The sequence below is a fragment of the Mastigoproctus giganteus genome, chromosome 9 (assembly GCF_048544385.1).
Source record: "Mastigoproctus giganteus isolate SK-2022 chromosome 9, ASM4854438v1, whole genome shotgun sequence".
NCBI lineage: Eukaryota > Metazoa > Arthropoda > Arachnida > Uropygi > Thelyphonidae > Mastigoproctus > Mastigoproctus giganteus.
In genome coordinates, this window is record NC_143583.1 from 190,835,251 (window position 1) to 190,852,816 (window position 17,566).

Genomic DNA, 17,566 nt, shown 5'->3' on the forward strand with positions numbered 1-17,566 from the left:
AGGCAGAGCACAATATGAGAAAGAGAAAATGATGCCTACAACTACTTTGTAGTTTCTTAAGAGTTGTCTATGGTGTATCTACACACCGATATTATTAGTAAATTAATAAGAGGAGTTTACCTCAATATAGTACGTGGAACACTTCCGGAAGTGTTCCACGAACGGAAGTGTTCCACGTACTATATTGAGGTAAACTCCTCTTATTAATTTACTAATATTATTATCAACGTAGAACATATTGAGTATTACAGCTCTGATTCATACTATCTAACACCGATATTATATATGATATTTAATATTTTTGGATTAATAATGATAAATGGATAGGTTTTGGTGCTATTTTGTGAAGTCATGGCGCCATGGTGCATTCAAAGGTAAATATATGGGGTTGCATGTGATTGTCATGTATAATTTTGGGATCACGGCTTGGAAAAAGTTGGAATCCCTGGGCTAAAGTTTGATAACACCTCTGGTGTATGCAAGCATTCACACACAAGTAGCAATTACTCTGTTCAGTGCACTTACTGATAGCTAAAGCAAAGTTGTGCAGAATGAATGCGAAGGTAACTCTGAAAGTTTCCAGAAGAAGGCATTTTTTGTGGCTGTATATTGCCGAGGAAGAACAGTTGCCGTCTCATTATCTGTATTTTTAAGGTTCTCACAGCGCAGAGTGCACTATGGTAGAATTTTGTGTTTTTTGAATTGTAAATAAAAAATTTTATTTTATGATTTGAGGGGACTAGGCCTCATGATTTTACAGGGTATAGAAATTGCCTTGTTTGTCTAGGGTTAAGATAGGTCCCTCTACTCTTAAGTAATGGAGAAATCCATTAATCACCAACTCCTAAACTATCTATAAACCTTCCATCTGATCAATGATTGCCAATATCAGTTTTGTCAGTGTTGATCCACTGATGATATCTGGTTTATGTTACCCCATCTGTAGACAAAAGCAAGCTGCTCTTAACATTTTAAAGGCCCTTGATTGTGTTTAACATAAAGGTCTTCTAAATAAGCTTCCATTTTTGTGGCTGTATATTGCCAAGGAAGAACAGTTGCCGTCTCCTTATCTGTATTTTTAAGGTTCTCACAGCGCAGAGTGCACTATGGTAGAATTTTGTGTTTTTTGAATTGTAAATTAAAAAATTTTATTTTATGATTTGAGGGGACTAGGCCTCATGATTTGCCAACTGTTTTTTTAATTGGGTATCTGGTTTTCTCTCTGACCTCTCGCTGTGGGCAATGGTAGATATTCACCTGTCATCTAATTTTTCCACTAATGCTGGTGTTCACCAGGGATCAGTTCTTTCTCCTGCTCTTTTCCACTTGTATATTAATGATCTTCTATTGACTGGAAATATTATTCATAGTTTTGCTGATGATAGTATATTGCATTACACCTTACAGTTTGAGTAACCTTGTCCTGCCCAAATAGCTTAAAATTCTGGAATATCCATTGGAATTCCTTAAATGCTGATCTCCAAGTAATTCTCCAGTGGGGGAAAAGATAACTTAGTTGATTTTAATCCTTCTAAAACTTCATCCTGTCTTATATCTCACAAAAAAAAAAAAAAAAAAAAAAAAAAGTTACCCTGACTCTAATTTCTCTTGCTATCATGAATATTGCTTCCTCTGCATCTAAAAAACTGGTTTTTATCTTTTTCTGTCAGCATTACTTTTCTTTCAAAGCTAATCACTCTGTACAAATCTGAAATCTGCCCTACCATTGAATATTCTAGACTTGATTCAAATGAGATCAGTTACATTAATTAATGACCTATTTCTTACAAAATCTCTCCATTTTCTCTCTCATAGGCATTCTGTTTATCCTGCATGCCTTTTCTATAGATACTTCCACTGTTCTTTCTTTATACTGTAGATTCTAACACCTTCCATACTTGGGGTTTTCATTTAAAAAAAAAAAAAATCTTATATAATGATGACAATTATATTTTCAGGTATCCAGATACTTTTGTGTTTGTGCTTTATCATAAAATATGTTAACATTACAAGCACATGATTGCTGCAATATATTCCTTCTAGCTTCTGCATTGAATCCCTAAAATAATAAGGTTAACAACTTAATGCAAGGATAATTAGAATCAGCAAGAGGCTCAGATAATAATTTCCTTTAATTGTTCATGTTTCCAAACAGCATTCTTGCCTTAATGTTGTCAGCGAAGAAAGGTCTGATAATGAAGATTTGTTGTAAACGTCTTCATACTGATACTAGCAAAGTGGTTCCTCATTGCTTGTCTGCGGTGCCTCTCTAGCCAGGTGGGAAGGAGCAACAGTGCGTAGCACACGCTTCTTGATTAGACCGGGGTTTGAGTCTGTCACCACCAAATACGGAGGATGCGGAGAGGTCAAGGGAATGACCACCGCATATTCCCGGAGCAATATGGTCTTAGTTGCTAATGCTCCTAAAAACCAAAAAAATAACAAAAAAATCATTGCATGTCTGAGGATTTTTTTTTATCTAACCCATATATTGCAATTCTTGCTCAACTACAGAATTGTTAGGATGAAAGTGAGCTTCATCCAGCCATAGGATATTTGACAGCCAATCTTCACCTTGAAAAACTTCATTACTCTACCACCCTTGTCAGTTCTGGTCAGATGGGGTACCCCATTTGAAGCTGCTTCATTTTGTCGTCAATACTTCGTTGATGTCAAGGAGATAGTAGTTCACTTTTATGCATGTGATGATGCTGTTCATAATTTAAGCTCAGAATGCAGTACTTAAACGTAAATATGGTTCAAAAACTAGCTATTATTTGCATTTGTTTTTTTCTGTTAAGTCGATGGTATTAAAATTATTGATGTGTGGTGTTTCTTTATGTGGATCAGTTTCGATCGACACTGTTCACAGCAATCTACCTATTTCCTTTATAAATTTTTCTGGACACTGTTTACAGCAGCCTACAATTAGTAACAGGCATGTGTGGTAATAAATTTCAAGAAAAGATGACCATTTCTAACATTCGTGGTTTCAGAATTGATGTCCATCAGCGAGTATCTTGATTACACTGTGCAGTTCTTCACAAATTTTACAAATATTGTCTGATCCTATCTGTTGTTGAAAAATCTTTTGCTGCAAACTAATTGTATTCACAAAAGGCAGAACTTCACTTCTTACATCTTTGGAAAAAATTGTATGTTATCAGAGGCGGATTTAACGGCGGGCGCACCGGGCGCGCGCCCTGGGCCCCGACTTCTGAAGGGCCCCGAAACCCCAACTTTACACTTAACGATATATTATATAACACAAACCGAATTCGCTTATGCACTATTGGCCTTTGTGTTTACAAGAAATGGCAGTCGGACCGGAATCACCCCAACACGATAGGAATGAAGAGAAGATTCTGAAAATGTATTTATGTTTTTTATATCAGTGAAGGGGAAACACATTTCACCATAATAACGTAAAAACCAACACAATTCCAGTTATCGGCATACAGTAATCGCAAATGCAATTAGATCGAGTTTACTACCAGTTTATAACAGATTCCACTAGCAGAAACGCAACTTGTTTTTAATTGTTTAAAAACGGAAATTGTTTTTATTGTTTTATGGTAGTAACCCCTAGAAATGTGCTTTAGTAAAATGTGAGGTGTTAATAGTGTATCTCTGCCTTTACGGTGTGTTGTTTATTCAATTACTACATGCGCGGAGCTTTGTTTATGTGTATCAAGCGTGCCTCCTCATTTTGTAATAGTGCGAGCGATGAATCTGTTTAAGGACAATGCAATTGTCATATTTCCATGAAATCCTCAAGAGGAGGCAAAGTGTCATTGGAGAGGTTCTTTGTTAAAGTCGCACAAAAAGAAAGAGTCAACAGATAGCAGTGATTCCGTTAGTGACAGTGAAAGTGGTCCTACCATATATCCGATTGCTTTACGTATATTAAATTTAAATATTAAAAATATGAAAAGGTATGTATTTTGTATTAATCATTTTTACAGTATATGAATATTTTCGAGTTTTGGAACAAATCAACTTGGTTTCCATGATTTCTTATGGGAAAATTCGCTTTGATATACGAGTGGTTTGGATTACGAGCACGTTTCCGGAACGAATTATGCTCGCAAACCAAGGTACCACTGTATATTGCATATTGTTGAAATTATATTAAGATAAAATTAATTCCTGTTGTTACATCAGCGCCTGGATTTTCGTAGTTTATGAATAATTTTTGAATTTAATTAATCATTAATTTATTGCACTATAACGAAAAATCTTTTCTCTAGTATTCTAATCATTCAGACTATTATGACTTTTCATTGGTAGCCTACCAATGGTAGCTAAAAAAAATGAAACGACATCTATCAGGGGCTAAAAAAAAGACGCCAGCAAGTTGCCAACCAACAGAAAGGAGCATTGGACAAATTTATAACTGGCGCTGGCCATTCAAGCCATCATAATTCGAGCAACAATGAAGATGAAGAACAAGGAACTTCCATCATCCAACAAAAGGAGTTAGTTCAAGTTGAAAATCAAGGTATAGAAGAAAGCAACAATGATGAAGAAGATGAAAAACCAGTTAACCGTCAACCAGGTGAAAAACCAGTCGAAAAAAGTATAGAAGAAAGTCCATTAGAAAATATTGAAACGCAAATGGAAAATATTCCATTCGAAGTTACACTGAAAGATATTGCTCTGTGGCCTAACGTTTTATCTAATGAAATGGTCGAATTTCTAATTTCAAATAAACCAAGAAATATAGGCGATATAACTACACTTAGATTGGTCTATAAACACGGTGATCGCATTTACTACAGAGGCTTGTGTAAAGACCATTTTTACAGAAAAATTTCGAATGGTGAAAAGGAAGAAAGGACGTGGCTAATTTTTTTCCGAAACATCCAAATCAATTTATTGTTACCCATGCAAAATGTTTTCGGGATCAAAGTCTAAGTTGACTACAGGGTTCCAAAATTGGAAAAATATTGGAATAACTTTGTCCGAACATGAAATGTCAAAAGAGCACATCGCTTCAATGTGTACATTATACAAGCGCTCCTCTACGTTAAATCGCGTTGACGTTCAAAATCTGCAAATTACATCGCAAAAAGAAAATTATTGGAGAGAGATTCTGCGAAGAATTGTATCCACAATAAAATTCCTCGCAAGTTTGGGCATTGCTTTTAAAGGCCATAACGAGAGTGCAACATCTTCGAGAAAAGGCAATTATTTGACTAGTTTAGAGTATTTGAGCGAATATGACGATTTTTTAAAGTTGCACTTACAAAAGTATGGAAATCAAGGTAGCAGACATGTAAATTACTTATCGCATCAGACGTGTGATGAACTTTTGCAAATAATTGCCGATTATCTTAGGGCACACATTGTGGAGGAAATGAAATGCGCAAAATATTATAGTATTATTTTAGATTCTACACCCGATGTTGCGCATGTGGATCAACTTACTTTTGTAGTGCGCTATTTATCAGAAAATGGGAATGTTAAAGAAAGATTTTTAAAGTTCTTCCCTAAGAAAGACACGATGCGGAGTATCTAGAAGAGACAGTTTTATCTACCTTGCAAAATTTGCCAGTAGATATAAAATATTGCCGTGGACAATCGTACGACAATGCAGCAAATATGTCGGCCAAGTACAATGGTCTGCAAACAAGAATAAGACAACATGCTCCATCAGCAACGTTTATTCCGTGCTCCAGTCATTCACTTAATTTAGTTGGTTATATTGCTGCAGGGAGTTGTAGTAATGCTTCCAGATATTTTTTATTCGTGCAAAATTTGTTTGTTTTTTTTCTCCGCATCAACGTTTCGATGGAACCTGTTATGCAATAAATTGGATAAAGGTTCTTATACATTAAAGAAATTGTCAGATACAAGGTGGTCTGCTAGGGCCGATGCAGTTTTAGCGTTAAAATGTGGCTACAAAAATATAAAAGAGGCATTAGATGAGATATGCAATTCCACAAAAGAAAAAAAAAAAATGGCTGTTATTGAAGCAAAATCATTACTTAAAGAAATGAATGATTATGAAACTGCTGCAATGACAGTCCTATGGAATAAAATTTTGCAAAGAATCGATGCAACGAGTAAATCTTTGCAATCTATTGACTGCACAATTGTTAAAGGTGCGTCATTATTAAAAAGTCTAGAAATTTTTATTAATGAAAACATAAGACATAATTTCAACGAAATCGAATCAGAAGTTAAAGAACTAACAGATAAAACATTTGAAGATGATCCCGAGCGAATATCTACAGAAAATCGAAAGGAATTTTTTTTACATAATGTACTCTACGTAATATGCGATCATTTAACAGCAGAACTGAACAGACGCGGAAAAATCTATGAAAATGTTAAGTAATTTTAGAGTTTTTTTCCTGTTTACATTGTGTGTAGAAGAAAAGAAAAAATGCGTTAATAATTTAATAGAAATTTATAAAGATGACCTTGATTCCAACAATTTTAAAGATGAGTTGGAACAGTTTTTAATCTATTTAGATGAAGAAGACAAGCGATCAATTAATAATATATACAAAAAAGCATTAGATATGAAAGCAACTTTTCCAAATGTGGAAATTATTTTGAAAATTTTGTTAACCATGCCAATTTCAAACACATCGGGGGAACGCTCATTTTCTTGTCTAAAAAGAGTAAAAAATTATCTAAGAAAATCAGTTTCAGAGGAAAGACTAAATAATATGGCTATTTTATATATAGAGAGCGATTTACTTAAAATTACTGATTGTGATGAGATAGTTAATAAGTTTGCAAAACGAAAAGCAAGAAAAAATTTATTTAAATATTTTCACATTTGTAATTTTAATTTCAAGTAAAATTCTATGATTTTTTTTGTTCAAATTTCTGATTGTTACTCCTATTATACGTATACCATCATTAATTATACTCTTACACATGTTCAACTATTAGTTCAAAACTTTGTGATTATTATTATGCTATTATTAATTATATTATACATATATTATATTCAAATTTTATTGGAAATAAAACATTAATAGTACATAATATTTTTTATTAATTTAAAAAAACAGTTAACATGTACTTTTTTTTTTCCCTGTCTCTCTCTCTTTTTTTTTTTTTTAAGGGGCCCAAAATTGTCTTCTGCGCCCGGGGCCTCAACCTACCTTAATCCGCCTCTGTATGTTATTGTAATACTGCTACTGCCATATCAATTCATTTTAGTTATCTTAGCAAGAATATTTTTTCCTCTTGAAAAAGGTAATGTTATTTTATATATTTTAATGCATATTTAATTCCTTTTTAGAGTGCATAATGGTTGTATAAATCTAGATTTTTTTCACCTATCAGTTTGTAAGCAGTTATTCCATAGTCAAGTGGTCAGGAGCAGGGGTGCAGTAGTACATGCTCTCTGACTAGACTGAGGTTCAAGCCCCTGACTGGTAAATAGAGTTGATCTGCCAGACTGCACTGGACCTTGTGGCAGATTATGGTCTATTTCCCTCAGTGTGAATCGTTGAGGAGGCTTCCATCCACAGTGAATTAATAATGGCTACAGTTTATGATAATAATTAGCTAAAATAAAAATGAAAATTAATGTCTTTATAGGGTTGCAGAATGGGTGCAGAAGCAGTTCATTGTTTATTTGATTCAACGCCTGAAACAGAAGCCTTTGTTGTGTCATTAGATGGTAACCAGGCAGTTAGAGTCCCTTTGATGCGATGTGTAGAAAAAGTGAGTATATCATACTTGTTAATAGTAAAGGATAATAGTGAAAGTATTGATAGTAAAAGGTCATACTCGTAAATATTTATAACTTTAAATCTCTCCCCCTCCCTCCCTGTGTATATAAAATCCATACTAAATTGCTAATGATATCAGTTTAGCATAGACAGTTAAGTGTATAAATTGTTTAGCTTGCAAAACATGTGATAAAAAACCAGTGCAATTTCAATTTATTTTATTCTTTGGTGAAACATGTTATTTTTTATTTTACCTTCTGAATCTGTCTAAATATCATTTGTAAAACTAGCGTAGGACAAGGATATTTTTCAAACAGTTTACAAGTTATATGTTGGTGAAACAGGTATATGTTTATTATTAGAACACCCAGCCTATTACTATTATGCAGGCAGTTTGCTTTTCCAATGGTGTGTCTTTCTCTCTCTCTCTCTCTCTCTCTCTCTCTCTCTCTCTCTCTCTCTCTCTCTCTCTCTCTCTCTCTTTCTGGTGCTTCCGTGGGCAGGAGCAGCAGTGTGTAGCACACACTTGATTAGACTGGGGTTCGAGCCAGTGACCACGAAATATGGAGGATGTGGAAAGGTCAGGGAATGACTACCGCATATCCCTGGAGCAATATGGCCTTAGTTGCTAATGCTCCTAAAAACCAAATAAAAAACTCTCTCTCTCTCTCTCTCTCTCTCTCTTCCCCCCCCACCCCAGTTCCAAGCATGAGACTAAATAAATAATAATAAACTGCTGTTTACCAGTGATAAACAGTGTCTCACACTCCATTTACCCCAGTACCTTAATTCACTGATATCTAGCCTGAGAAATATTGCTGTGAATATGAGCATTACTTCTAGACTGCAGTTGGATATGTCCAATTGTTTGTAAGGTCACACTTCAGGTTCTTATGTTTGTGGTGCTGGCTCTGTGGTGTCCAGCCTCATTTATTTAAAAACCATTGGCAGCATTAGTTTTCTGTTTGTACTGTGACATACAGTTTCCAGTGTATGGAAACTGTATGTCACAGTACAAACAAGGCCAAGGTTTTGAGGTTGTAGGTGTAGTGGTTGCCAGTGAAAACTCCTTCCTTGTAATTGGCATTATCAAGGCATAGGCCATAAGATGGCATTTTCTGTAGGCCATAACAACATAAAGAAAGGTTTAACCTGGCAGCAGTTGTGCTCCTGATCATAATAAATACAGTTGCAAGGTACTTGACAGGTGCCCAGATTTGTCTTTTATTTCTTGAAAAAGTTTTTTTTGTTTTTTAATTGCTTGAAGTACACCAATGTGTGATCTTTTACTTAATGGATTGCAATATTTAATATATGTGACATTTATTTTTTCATTTAAATTCAATAGTGATTTTTTTTTACACCTTAATTTCAACAAAACATTTATTAATTTTGCTGAAAATGAAAAAAAAAAAAAAAAAACCCAAAAACATTACAATCATAAAACTTATGTGAAACTTTGTCACTTCCATTTCATAAAACCATTATGCATGTGAAAATTGACATGGTGCAAGCTTATGCATGTATTAATTTTAATGTTTTGTCAAATAAATAAAGGAATAGAGAGATAATAATAACACTGGCCAACAAAAAAAAAATTTGTTTCTTTGGAGCAAAAGTTGCAGATTCTGAAGGAAATTGATCCACCAATTAAAAAGAAAATAAATAAATAAATTCTCTGTCATGTCTCCATTGAAGATATATTGAAATTTTAATTTTAATAACTTGATGAACAACTCAACAGTCAATTTCAAATATCATGCAGTAATACATATGCTGTCTTAAATATGAGCCTTATTCATTTTAAATTAATTTATTCAAACATATACTGCATACATTCTATTTCCTTAAGAAACGAGCATTAATCTTCCATCGTGGGCAGTATTCCAGCAACCTTAGTACTGCTTTTCCATCTTGGATATGTTGTAATGAAAGCATTTCCCTTATCATCACTTACATCTCCCAAATTTTTTTTTTGGGGGGGGGGGTGCAGAAAACTGAGATAGAAATGAAGAAAAGAAGTCCATATCTTTATAACATTGCAGTAAAGTTGACACCATAGATTCATAGTTATTGTCTTTCTTTCTTTCAGGAAATCCATGCACAACTACTTTAAACAGTTGCCAAGCTGGTAGTTTAGTATCCTCTAGCTTTGTTTCAGATACATAATCTTTGAGGAGTTTCTTTATTTTGAGGCCCAGTAAAAATTCCATTTTTCCGTTTTGCATCTATTAAATCAGAAAACATTTCCCTTAGGTAGCAGAATTCACTTCCTTCTTTATCTGGAGCCTCAATAAAATTCTTCATTAATCCAAAATTTATATGCATAGGTGGAAAAAAAACTTCTTTTGGGTCAGCACAATATGGTTTTAAGTTTCTGATGTGCCTAAAACCCTGCAACAAACAAGAAAACACTCTTTTGGTTCAATAAATGGAATATATTTTATATTACAGCTCCCTGGTAAAAATTCCTCTCTTTTCCTACTGCTGGGCAATATAATGTATTTCTGTTGCATGACTGTCTCCCCAACATAGAAAACAACAATAATTTGTGAAATCTTCCCTGTTGTTGGTATCCAATTTTAAGTTAATTAGATGTTACCACTGAGTAATATCCAATTAACTTAAAATCACCACAACATGCCAAGCATTGTTGATACTTTATGCTCAGGATCTTGGACATACTTTCATCTTCTTTCAAGTCAACAGCAAATATAGAGGATTTGATGGGACTGTATTTTTATTGTGCAGCAAAACTGCTTTTAAACTTAATTTTGAAGCATCAATAAATATATGCTGTTGAGTGGGATTCTGTTTAATACACAGTTTGTTCAGATCATTAATATCTTTACAGAAACACATACAATGAAATAGTTTGAAAATATTTTCAAATTATTACTTATTAAATTAATTATTAAAAATCTGAAATTATTAAATATTTTCCATACAATGAAATATTTTGAAAACACCTTTTGAGATGCACAGTGTGACAATTGGAAAAAGACTGATATTGTGAGATGAGTGCTGTGCTGCCATTTACTAGAAGTAAATATGAAATGAAAGGGTGATTGTTCCTTGAGTGGAAATTGCTGCCATTTCAGAATGTAATGCAAGCTGAACTGCACGTCTTTCCTGTGTTTGTGTTGTTGAACAAAGCAAACAAAGTTTTTTGTATTCAACCAGGCAAAAGTACCACAGAAACATTTAAAATGGTGAAGCAACTGCATGGAGAGAATTGTCTGTCTTGTGTATATTTGAGGCATAAATGTTTCGCCCATGGAAGAGAATCATTGGGGGATGACAAACTTCCGTGCCCAGCAAAAACAGTTTAAATTCCAGAGTTGATTGCAACAGTACGGGAAATCATTACCATTGTGCGATGCTCTGAATAATTTCAGATCTGTGCATTAATAAGGAAACCATTGGACAAATAATAAACCAGGATCTGAAGAAATTGATGGTCTGTATGTGGTTTGTTCCACATTCATTAACAGATGGTCAATGACAGGCACCAGTTGAACACTGCAGAGAATTCAAGGCCACAAAAAGCAAACCCAGCTTCCTAAATTCGATTGTTATGGGTGTTGAAATGCAATGTTTTCAGTACAACCTCGCAATAAAGAGACAAAATGCAGAGTCTAAGTGTCTGTCTCTATACATTAGTATTAGTAATGGCCATATGGTGCAAGGAAGCCTAAGGCTTATGCTGCACTAGCCAAAAAAAAAAAAAAAGTATTATAATAATAATAAAAAAATATAATTAAAGAAAAGGAAATAGACAACCTACGTGTTTTCCTTCTCCCATAGATAACTATCCAGCTGACCTTTAAATTTCCCCAAACTGTCAACTTCTACCACCCATGTAGGTAACTTATTCCAGTAATTTATAACTCGCTAGCTAAAATAAAACTTCCTACAATCCAGTCTAAACATCTCCTCCCCCTTAACTTGAATTTATCACTCCTAGTTCTAGATCATAACCGTGAAAATTATGTCCTCGTTCATTTTACTTTTGCCTCTCGGAGCCTTAACACCTCAATCAACTCGCCTCTAAGGTGCCTAGTTTCCAGACTGTGCAACCCACATATTCGAAGTCTTTCCTCATATGGATGCCCTTTTGCCAATGTTACCAGGCAAATTATCTGTCCTTGGACCCTTTTGAAGAAGCTCTGTTTTTTTTAGGTGCGGTCTCCCTACTTGAATGCAGTATTACAATTTTGGTCGGACAATAGCCATTATATAATGGGATTATGACATCTGTATCTCTACTAGAAATTGTTTGATAAATCATTGATAGGACACCCTGGGCTTTCCTTGCAACCGGTTTAAAATGATTGGATAACTTCGTGTCTGACCGTATTGTAACTCCTAAGTCCCTTTTTTTCACTACTGACTTCAGTTCAACTCCACCAAGTGTATAAGTTATTTTGGGGTTACTGTTCTCCAGCTGTAAGACCTTGGACTTTGCTGGATTAAAGCAAATCTGCCACTTTTCTGACCATCCTTGAAGTCTATTTAGGGCACTCTGAAGAAGCTTTGCTTGGCAGTGATCATTAACTACTCTACCAATCTTTACATCATCTGCAAATTTAGACATCATGCCTTCTATCCCTTCATCGATGTCATTTAAGAAAATCAAAAACAACAGTGGTCCCAATACTGATCCTTGGGGAACCCCACTTCTTACATGAACCCAATCTGAGGAATAAACAGTTCTTTTTTTTTTTTGAGACCATACGCAACGGTACCGGCACCTTTATTAACAGTGACGTGTGAAATTTGGATGCGGTACACTGAAATTTGTAATATTCCGTAAATTTTTTCGCATGTTTACCTACTTTTCAAATAAGCTTAAAGTTATTTAACTAAATTTGCATCTAACTGTCTATTGTTAAGATATCTTCTATAAAACTTTATAACCATTTTTAGAATTCTAAATTACTCAGTCAGACCTCTGTTTAATGAACTCCTTTTAGAGCGAATTTTTTTTTAATCCCCTTGGAAATTACATTTAAAATAGTTTCAGTTGAGCGAAGAAAATTTTCATATGATGAACGGCTTAGGAGAGACTTAACTGCGTACACAATGTTCGCACTTCTGGCCTTCAGGCAATTTAGGAAATTAGTGCTGCCACTAAGCAAGAATTGAGATGGCTAAATGGATTACTGTTCTACAACTTAGTGGTACCTGGTAAAACATATCCGACCACCTGTCCTAGATACAGAGAAGTTGCACTGGTTAACAATGAGCAGATAAAGGGGTATTCCCAATGGGCTCTGGTTCAACTTCTGCAGTGGTGTCCAACCTTTTCTCGTACAAGGGACATATTCAAGTTAGAATTCTTTCGGGTTTTGGGACTGAGTGATTCCAGAAATATTAGTGTTACATTTCCCATATCTTGTTACGTATAAAAGGAAGTTTCTGTTTTCATGTTACCGTTTTTTATTGCCTGAATGTGTATAAAAAAATGCAAATCCCCAATACTTTTATGTGTAACAAATCTATGTTACTAATTTATTTTTTAGAGTTTATTAAAATTATAAAAATATGACTTTCTTTTGTTTTTCAAAAAAAACCTTACTTTTGCCTTTAAATGCTCATTTAATGAGAAATTTTTTTTTTTTTTTTTTAATTAGCAAAATTTAAAATGCTGTTTCAATTCACTTTCCGTGCATGGGCCGTAGGTTGGACACTGCTGGGAATCAACTGTAAGCACCCCGTTCAAGAATTAGGAGAGAGTGATATACTTTTACCCCGACAAATAATCATCTGTTGTTTCGCGGAAGTGCGCTATCCACATTTTTTCTTAAATTTTCCCTATCTCTGTTTACATGGTCACAGTAGCTGGACAGTTAAAAAAAAATATATTGGTGTTTAAAAAAACACCGATATTTTGGACAGTTTAAAAAAAAAAAGAAAGAAAAATTCAAATTTAAGAACTAGGACAATATCAATGACAAGAGAAGGAAAATGACGACAACGAAGATAGTAAACCTTCTAAACATGAAATGTTGCCATTTAGTGAGAATGAATTTTGAAAATTGTCAATTAGGCTTCAGTAAAATGAAAAAGATACAATTCGTCCATTTCGGGGGTACCTAATCGAAAAGACGGTTTTTGGAAAAATTGAAGAGCATTTGATGAAAACTCTGAATACGATACCAATTTCATTGAATGAATATGAATGAGGATTTTCATAAATGAATCTGATCGTCAGCCCAACCAGAGCTTCCTTGATGACAAAAACAATTTCTTAAAATTGTAGGCCCACCAGTGACACACTTCGATCCAGCAAATATGTCAATTTGTGGCTGCTTTGGAAACATCATTCAGCAACAGACACAAACAGTAAGAAGTCGGCATAGTGCGTGGGATGAGAACTCAATAAAAATGTGGAATATTCTATAAAAACCTTATTATGAAATTATTTTACTTGTTTTTTTACTTATTACTTATTTTTTAAACATTTACTTATTTTTTATATACTTGAATAATAAATTTATGCTTAGTAAACTGTGTTAATAAACTTAATTAATTTGTTGTTCTGATTCCAAAAACATTACTACTAAGTAACAACATCAGGAAATAATTTTTTAGAGTACTGTAATTTTCATGTCCCTTTAATTTTCAATTTTTCCTGATAGCAAAGAATGAGTGCCGGCACCTATTTTTACAAAAAAAAAGCACTGGGAATAACCATCTATCACAATCCTCTGCCTCCTGTCCTGAAGCCATGCTTCTATCCATCTGTGGATTTTCTCTGCAATTCCAACCTGTTTCAGCTTATACAGTAATCATTCATGTGGGACCTAATGCTTTCAAATGCTTTGCTGAAATCTAAATAAACATCATTGAAATTATTCCCTAAATCCAATTCATGAGTGACTGTCAAAATAGCTAACCAGATTTGTTAAACATGATTTTCTCTTTACAAAACCATGCTGCATAACCTCCAGAATTCCATTTCTATCTAAATGATCCCAAATTCCACCCTTGATTATTGCTTCAATGATTTTCCCTACTACCAAAGTTACACTGATTGGTTGGTAATTTCCCACTATACTCTTAGAACTGCCATTATGTATTGGAGATACATTAGCACTTTTCCAGTCCAATGGAATCTCTCTCCTGAGTCCATTGGTGCTCTCATAATTAGCCTCAATGGTTCAATGCACTCACTTGCCACATCCCTTAAAATTATAGGGTATATGCAATCAACCCCAGGAGTCTTACTCACCTGTAGGCTCAAAAGTTTTTTTCATTAAATAATCGTGAAATTTCAATATCATTAATTACATATTTTTCAACTTCACTCTCATAATCTCTCAATAACATAAACAGTTTTTCTTCTGTAAATATCAATGGAAAGTAACTATTGAGTTCATCTGCAACATCATCTGGGGTATCTAATACTATCCCACGTCCATTATATAAGGGTCCAATCTGGTTTGTCCTTCTCTTCTTTGCATTTATATATGTGAAGAATTCCTTATCCCCACTCTTTGTTCTCTTTGCCAGTGATTTCTCATAATTTGCCTTTGGCAGCCTAACCTTTTCTATGGCACTATTACGAATCAATTTTTAGATGTAATAAGCTTCAGTAATTTTAATTGCTCTAACTTTTCCATGCTGTCTTTTTCTGCTCAAGTAATCTGGCAACTTCATTATTCATCTGACTTGGATGAATAATACTCCACAAGGAGGAGTATTTTTTTTTAATGGTATATAAGCATTCAAGGCTTCTGTGATTAATGTTTTAAAAGGTATACCATAATTCAGTTGTATTTGCTCTTTGTGAGATATCTACCCAGTTAATAGATGCCACGTAGCACCTTAAGCTGTCTTAATTTTCTTTCCTGAAATTATAACATATTCCTTGCCTTTAATTACTGCTATCTCTCTCTCTCTCTCTCTCTCTCTCTCTCTCTCTCTTTCTCTCTCTCTCTTTCTCTCTCTCTCTCTCTCTCTCTCTCTCTCTTTCTCTTTCTCTCTCTCTCTCTTCATCATCCACTGTGGAACTCAGTGATCACTTCCTGTTACTGGTTCCTGTACTGTCAGTCCTATTATGTCATCTAGTTAATGGGTGATGATCAGGTCTAGAATATTCTTTTCCCTAGTAATTTCCCTGACATGTTGATACAAATAACAATCATCTAGTTGATTTAAAAAGTTTATCCCCTATGCAGAGTTTCCTTTTCATTTTCTCCAGCCAGTTAGAGGCAAATTAAAATTACCCATAATAAGACATTCATGCTTACTTGCTCATTCCATTTGCAAGTAGAGACTCTCATCATAATCTTTACAGTCACCTGGCCTGTAGATTACTTCCACTCTCATTACTCCCACTCTCACTATACCTTTGCTTCCAATTATCTCACCATACAGATCCTGTATACTAGCATGCTAAATGTCTGAATGTGGGAAAGCTTTCGTCGTGCTTGGGCTGCTTTTGATAAGAAGCATGACCCATCACCCCTTCTATCTGCCCTATCATCCCTAAATACATTGAGGTACAGTACAAACTGTACTGAAACTCATCTATCTCAAGTGGCACCACATTTCTGTAAGCCCCATTATGTCAGCGTTGCTTGTCCTAACGGCCAGTTTGAATTCACTCATTTTATTGACTACACTTCTGACATTACTGTATAGACAATTAAGACTTGTTGATAAAGACTTACGTATAACAACTCAACTCTTGTTGGATTGATTTGCATGAAATTTAATATTTAGAAATTTTTGTCAAGCGATTCAGAAAATTGATTTTATTATTATAAATTTTAAAAATATTTGTCAAGTGATTCCAGATTTCTTTAAAATTTAACAGCTAATCATTCAGAAAACTTTTATTATTATAAATTTCTCAAATACCTATATATGTAAATTAAAGTATATTTTGGATGTTTAGTAATTATTTGATAATAATAAAACATTAGATCAACACAAATTTTCAGTGCTTGTTCTGTTCATCCATAGGAAAGTTTCAGCCACAGTTCTAATACCATAACATTTCTCACTCCTCACACACAAGCACCCTTACACAGAAATCTACATACACTCATTAGCCAAAACATTATGATTACCTACCTAACAGCATTTTGGGCCACCCTTCACTGTAATAACCACGTGCACTTAGCACGGCACCAACTCCATGAGACCTCAGAAAATATTCTGAAGTATCTGAACAGCTGGACAGAAGGACATTCTGGAGTTTGCACTGAAGCAAGTCATTGGCATGGACTGCCAAATGCCACACTCACAAATTTTTTATGGGATTGATATCAAGGAATTTGGCAGACAAGAAAGCACATGAAATGCTTGGACATAATCCTTGAACCATTCCAGCACAATGCGGGCCTTGTGACCTGGGGCATTGTCTTGTTGAAAGAGTCCAGTGTCATCTGAGTACAGGAACTCCTCAACTTATGTAAGGGTTGTGTTCTGCGGAACGCTACATAAGTAGGAATTTCCCAAATGCTTGTGCAGCACTTGCAACTGTGCTCACTGAATTGATTGAATCAAAAAAGAAATGTTCGACAAACATGTAAATAGAATTATTTATTGTATTTATTCAATTTTTTATTTCATGCGCAGGAAAAATACAAAAGCGTGCAATTTCAAAATTATAGATTTGACGCATAATGTCAGTAAGTTTTGCCTCTTGAGCATTGTTGCTAGAATCGACGTTTTCAGTTGATAAGTATGCTACTGCGCAGGTTGAGGGCTGTGGAGATTTAGAAGGGGTCGGCCGCTCAACCTTATGAAAGAACATATTGTTGGATGACTGAACGGTGGCTTTTTTCTTTTCATCATAGATTTCTTTGTAGCAAGCAAGCATATCATTTGCTGTCAGGATCCACCTTCTC

General features: G+C 34.5%; 1 protein-coding gene across 2 annotated transcripts in view; it reads left to right on the plus strand.

The window, feature by feature from the left end:
* Nucleotides 1–17,566, plus strand: part of LOC150080975 (ATP-dependent 6-phosphofructokinase-like) — a 303,293-nt gene that overhangs the window by 136,138 nt on the left and 149,589 nt on the right. For both annotated transcript variants that reach the window (XM_090381722.1, XM_090381723.1), the window contains exon 9: nt 7,567–7,692. In XM_090381722.1, coding sequence (XP_090237848.1) covers nt 7,567–7,692 — 126 coding nt within the window. The remainder of the gene's footprint in view (nt 1–7,566; nt 7,693–17,566) is intronic.